The sequence below is a fragment of the Vespa mandarinia genome, chromosome 2 (genome assembly GCF_050613455.1).
Source record: "Vespa mandarinia isolate Hongniang chromosome 2, ASM5061345v1, whole genome shotgun sequence".
NCBI classification, from domain to species: Eukaryota; Metazoa; Arthropoda; class Insecta; order Hymenoptera; family Vespidae; genus Vespa; species Vespa mandarinia.
In genome coordinates, this window is record NC_140811.1 from 12,287,501 (window position 1) to 12,292,500 (window position 5,000).

The 5,000-nt window shown below is 30.9% G+C and overlaps 1 protein-coding gene across 3 annotated transcripts in view; it reads right to left on the reverse strand.

Moving 5' to 3' along the window:
* The window catches only part of LOC118440631 (zwei Ig domain protein zig-8), a 324,123-nt gene that overhangs the window by 126,737 nt on the left and 192,386 nt on the right, over nt 1-5,000 (reverse strand). For all 3 annotated transcript variants that reach the window (XM_085665055.1, XM_085665054.1, XM_035863962.2), the window contains one exon: nt 4,170-4,363. In XM_085665055.1, the coding sequence (XP_085521181.1) occupies nt 4,170-4,363 (194 nt within the window). The remainder of the gene's footprint in view (nt 1-4,169; nt 4,364-5,000) is intronic.

A 5,000-nucleotide genomic window follows, 5' to 3' on the forward strand; every position in this document is an offset into this window, starting at 1 on the left:
CTTATCGAAGTGCACTCAAGTCCGTAAAGTGTTCGGTTGTCCGCATGTGAATCGACTTTCATTCTTCTTACTTCCTTTGCTCTTTCTTTCTGTTTCTCTGCCTTTCTCTATTCTCTATTTCTATTTTTCTTTCTCTCTCTATCTTTCTTTTTCTCTCTCTCTCTCTCTCCCACATACACACACACACACACACTTCCTTTCTCATATCAACGTTCATCTCTCTATGTATTCCACTATTTCTGCTGTCCCCCATATTTCTTTCAACGTTTATGTCCAGTCGATACACCCAGATATCGCATTGGAAAAGACGATGAAATATTATTCCGATACTTTACTATGAAAGATTATCTTACGAGTTATATTTATCGATCGATTTTTTTTAATAATAATGTTAATAATATCTTCGTCGATTTTGATTTGACAACATCAGAAAGATTTTTACTCGAAGAGATAAGTTTTGTCGAAGCAAAAATTTTTCGTCATTTTCGATAACGCAGTGTTTCTTTCATAACGAAAAAAAAAAGAACATTTATTCCGAATGATTATAAAAAGAAAGAAATATGATTCTCGAAAAAAACAACAAAAAATATTACAACGAAGAGTTGAACTAGATCCCTGTGATGGTTGAAACAAAAGAAAAAAGAAAAGATGAAAAAAAAAAAAGTAAGAAAATAAAAAAAGAATAATAAAATCTAACTACTTATGCGAAGAAATGATAAGCATCTTCTTTTCTTTTCTTTTTCTTTCTGTCATTTCTTTTCTGTCTTTTCCTCTTTATTTTTTTGTTTATTTTTTTGTCTCCTTTCTCCGCATGGTATCACCACTTGTATGAAATATGATTTAACTTTAAGATTAAGATAGGTCGTGAGAAATCGCTTTTTATCGGTTGGAATCTAGTATCCTGTCACTTGTCATATAAGATTTATCGTTGTCGTAAGTGTCGTACACGCCCAAAGTAAGACAAATTTTGGTATGGACTAAGAGACACAATAGCAGATAGCTTAACGTTCTATTTCAATCATCTTTAAGGGTAGTTACAATTAGTCATTCCTGTTTATTTACTCAGTTAAAACTACTCGTTTTAATATTCAATACGATCGCCGTTTAACATTACAAAATGAATGAAAGAAATAAATTCTAAATAAATTTTACATTGTTATGAATTATTATGTTTTTTATGAACTAATAATTTTGTAATTAATTATATATATATATATATATATATATATATATATAAAATGTTAAAAAAGAGTGAAACATGGAAAAATTTTATATAATTCATATTTACATCTTCTGCAATTTTAACATTTCGACAAAAATAAAAAAAAATAAAAATAAATAAAAAGAAACAGGAAAAAAATACGCACATCAACGTGCTGTTTTAACCATGCGTTTTTACCTTCATTTATTCATTAGTTTTTTTTTTCACTCGAAACGTGAAAGCGTAGCAAGAGAGAGAGAGAAAGAGAGAGAGAGAGAAAGAGAGAGAGAAAGAGAGAAAATATAAACTCTTTCCCTCTTTCTCTCTCTATTTCAACATGCGTGTGCAACATGCGGCAATAATTGTCCGAGATCCGCAGCGGCCAAACATTATATATTGAAAGCACCTGTACCTTCGTTCGATGGTATTGTCGAGTGACAGAGGGATTGGAATCGAGAGTTGAAGGGTTGGGCAGGGGCCGAGTGCACTTTCGCGATGGATGCACCCCCTACGGTTTTGCTCGAGACAGCGGGTTGTCCTCCCTCGCTCTATTGTGTCGCTTAAAATATTGACACTCGATATTTTGCAGCGTTCAGTGCTGCCACGAGAAAAAAAGAAGAAAAGATATATATATATATATATATCTTTACATATATATATGTACATATATATATATACGGAGATGAACATTTACATTTATATGCTTCTTATAATGAATATGTCACTATAATTTCACTTCCTTTTCTTTCTTTTGCCTCTCTCTCTCTCTCTCTCTCTCTCTCTTTCTCTCTCTTCTGTTTTTGTCTATTTTTTGGTTCTCCAATTTTTTACTATTATTTTTTATTTTTTTTATCTTTTCATTTTTTTTTTTTTTTAGTACCCTTATCTCTTCTCTCTTTCTTCCTTTATCCTTTCTCTTTCTCGTTATCTTCTTCTTCCTTTTTCTCTTTTTTCTCCGACGTCGATTATAATTTCTCTTTCGTAACTTCCCGCAGTACGTTTCTCTCTTCTTAATCCGTGTGCTCTTTGCGTCATTTCAAAGAATGGATTTTCCTCTCTCGCGTCGTTCTTATTACAGGCAGAAAGGTACACGAAGAGTTAGAAACGAGAATATGTGATATTAATCTTTTGAGTAGTGAGTTTTCATAGTAGCTTTGAAACTGACTTGTCGAAATATAAACCGAAACATGGATGAGTCTTTTTTTTTGTTGCTTTTTTCTCAATTTTTTTTTGTAACTATTATTCCTTTTCTCAATGGTCAATATATAAATAAATATATATATATATATATATATATCTGTATGTGTGTGTGTGTGTGGGTGGGTGTGATGTCTGCAGACAAATTAACTTTGAAAATGGAATAGAACTAAGGAATGATATTATGTGAAACGAGCGAATGAGCAAATAGTAATCTGTCAAAATAGCAAGATTAAATATACATTAATGGTAATATCGCTTCGGTGCAAAACTTCAAATGTATGCACGTAGATATACGTATGTGTAGACTATCTACGTATGCTCGTACTGCACCAAACCGGTTAAGGTATGACGTAAATGTACATTTCTACTGCTCAAGGGGTTAATTATTACATGAGGATGTTCTCCCTGCAATAGAGTACAGACCGTATGACGCTAGCAATTCTAATTATTATTTTACGTATTCGAGATGTTTGACAAATTTCGAATTTGAAACAATAGAAATTCCGTTCTAGAATAGTTCCAATGTACGATTAAAATCTTAAAATAATTCATACTCGATATTATAATATCCTATAAATGTTCTTTTGAGGAAGTATGACTTCAGAAATCGTAATTATTATTTCACATTTTCGAGTTCTTCGATAAATATTTAATTTTGAACGATAGAAATGATGTTTTTAAATGTTTAACTGTATAAATAACATCTCAAAATAATTCATACGTGATATCAGAATATCTTATAAATGTTTCTTGGAGAAAGTTTGACATGAGAAATAATAATCATTATTTTACGAGTTTGAAATATTTTACAGATTTTTAATATGAAACAATAAAAATCTTAGATGAATAAAATCTTGAAATAATACGTATGTAATAATAGAATAATTTTCAAATGTACTATGGAATAAATGTTACGCGTGCAATTGTAATTATTATTTTACGAGTTCGAATTATTTGTATTATACGTGATACCAGAATATTCTATAAATGTTCTATGGAGAAAATGTGACACGAGTAATTATAATTATTATTTTACGAGATTGAAATGTTTGGAAAATTTTTAATTTAAAGGAATAAAAATCATATCCTTAGATGTTCCAATGTACGAAGAAAATCTTGAAATAATTCATACGCGAAGACATAATATCCGATAAATGTTCTTCGAAAGAAAACGTGACGCGAGTAATTGTAATTATTATTTTATGAAATTAAAATGTTTGACGAATAAAATTTTGAAATAATTTATACGCGTGTATAAATTATCCTATATATATATTAGGTGGACCGGAAAGTAATGTCGTTTCTGCACATGTCGATATTTGATTGTGATTAAAAATAAAAACTTGTTTAAAAATTTATTCGTTTGAATTTAATTCAAGAAAGCGACATTACTTACATTAGAATATCCTATAAATGTTCTTCGAAAGAAAATGTGACGCGAGCAATTGTAATTATTATTTTATGAGTTCGAAATGTTTCACAAATTTTTTATTCGATAGAATAAAAATATGGATCTTAGACTTTTCAATGTATAAATAATATCTTTAAATAATTCATATGCGAATACAAGAATATTCTACAAAATATTTATTGAAAAAGTACGAAATAAAATGATACACAAATATCGTGTATACGTCGCACGTTTTTCTTTTATACGATTCTTTATATAATAAATTTAGTAAAAACCAAAAAAAGAAAAAACACTAAAAAAAAAAGAAAAAAAAAGAAAAAAAGAAAAAGAAAAAGAGAGACAAAGAAAGAAACTCACCGTTTTGTTGCCCAAGTTTTTTACACGACAATTGAGGTACGTCGTCTTTCCTAGAAGCGCCGTCACGTTCTTCGAGGCCGACTTGTCGAAATACGGGCCGGAACGTGATAAGTCTTCTAAACTGTTTTGTTGGTAGCTGCTATCACCACCGTTTTTCCCGCTACTACCGTGCAAAATGCTTTGACAATGAACGCCTGCAACAATGCAGAAAAGAGAAGTGGCGGAGAGAGAAAAAAAGCAATTAGTTTCGTCGGACAAATCGATCATCATTTGTTTTATATTATTTTTTCGTTTTTCTTTTTTTTTTTTTCTTCTCTTTTCTTCTTCCCTCTCTTTCTTTCTTTCTTTTCTCTTTTCTAATACCATCGATTTACAAATACAAATGACGAAAGAAGGAAAGACAATAACGAAGAGAGAGAGAGAGAGTTTGAGAGAGAGAGAGAGAGTGAGAGAGAGAGATAGAAAATATTAATGGTAAATCATAATCGTTGGATGGTATCTCATTTCATTGAATGACGTTGGAGAAGGGAATGCATGAATGTGCATTGTTCACATTTCGAAAACATTCGAAAATAGAGAAGGACGGAGAGAGTAGAAAAATATTTGGAAAATTCTCGATTCGAAAGCTTTTGCGTGTCGTTGAATGATACGATTCAGTGAACGATTACCAAACGTATATGATCGCAAATTACCACAAGAGAGAGGGAGAGAGAGAGAGAGAGTGAGAATGAAAGAGAAAGAAAGAGAAAGAGAGAGAGAGAGAGAGAGCAAGAGATACGAAATACATGCGAAAAGCTTTACGAATATTGTAACACGAATTACACAATGGTC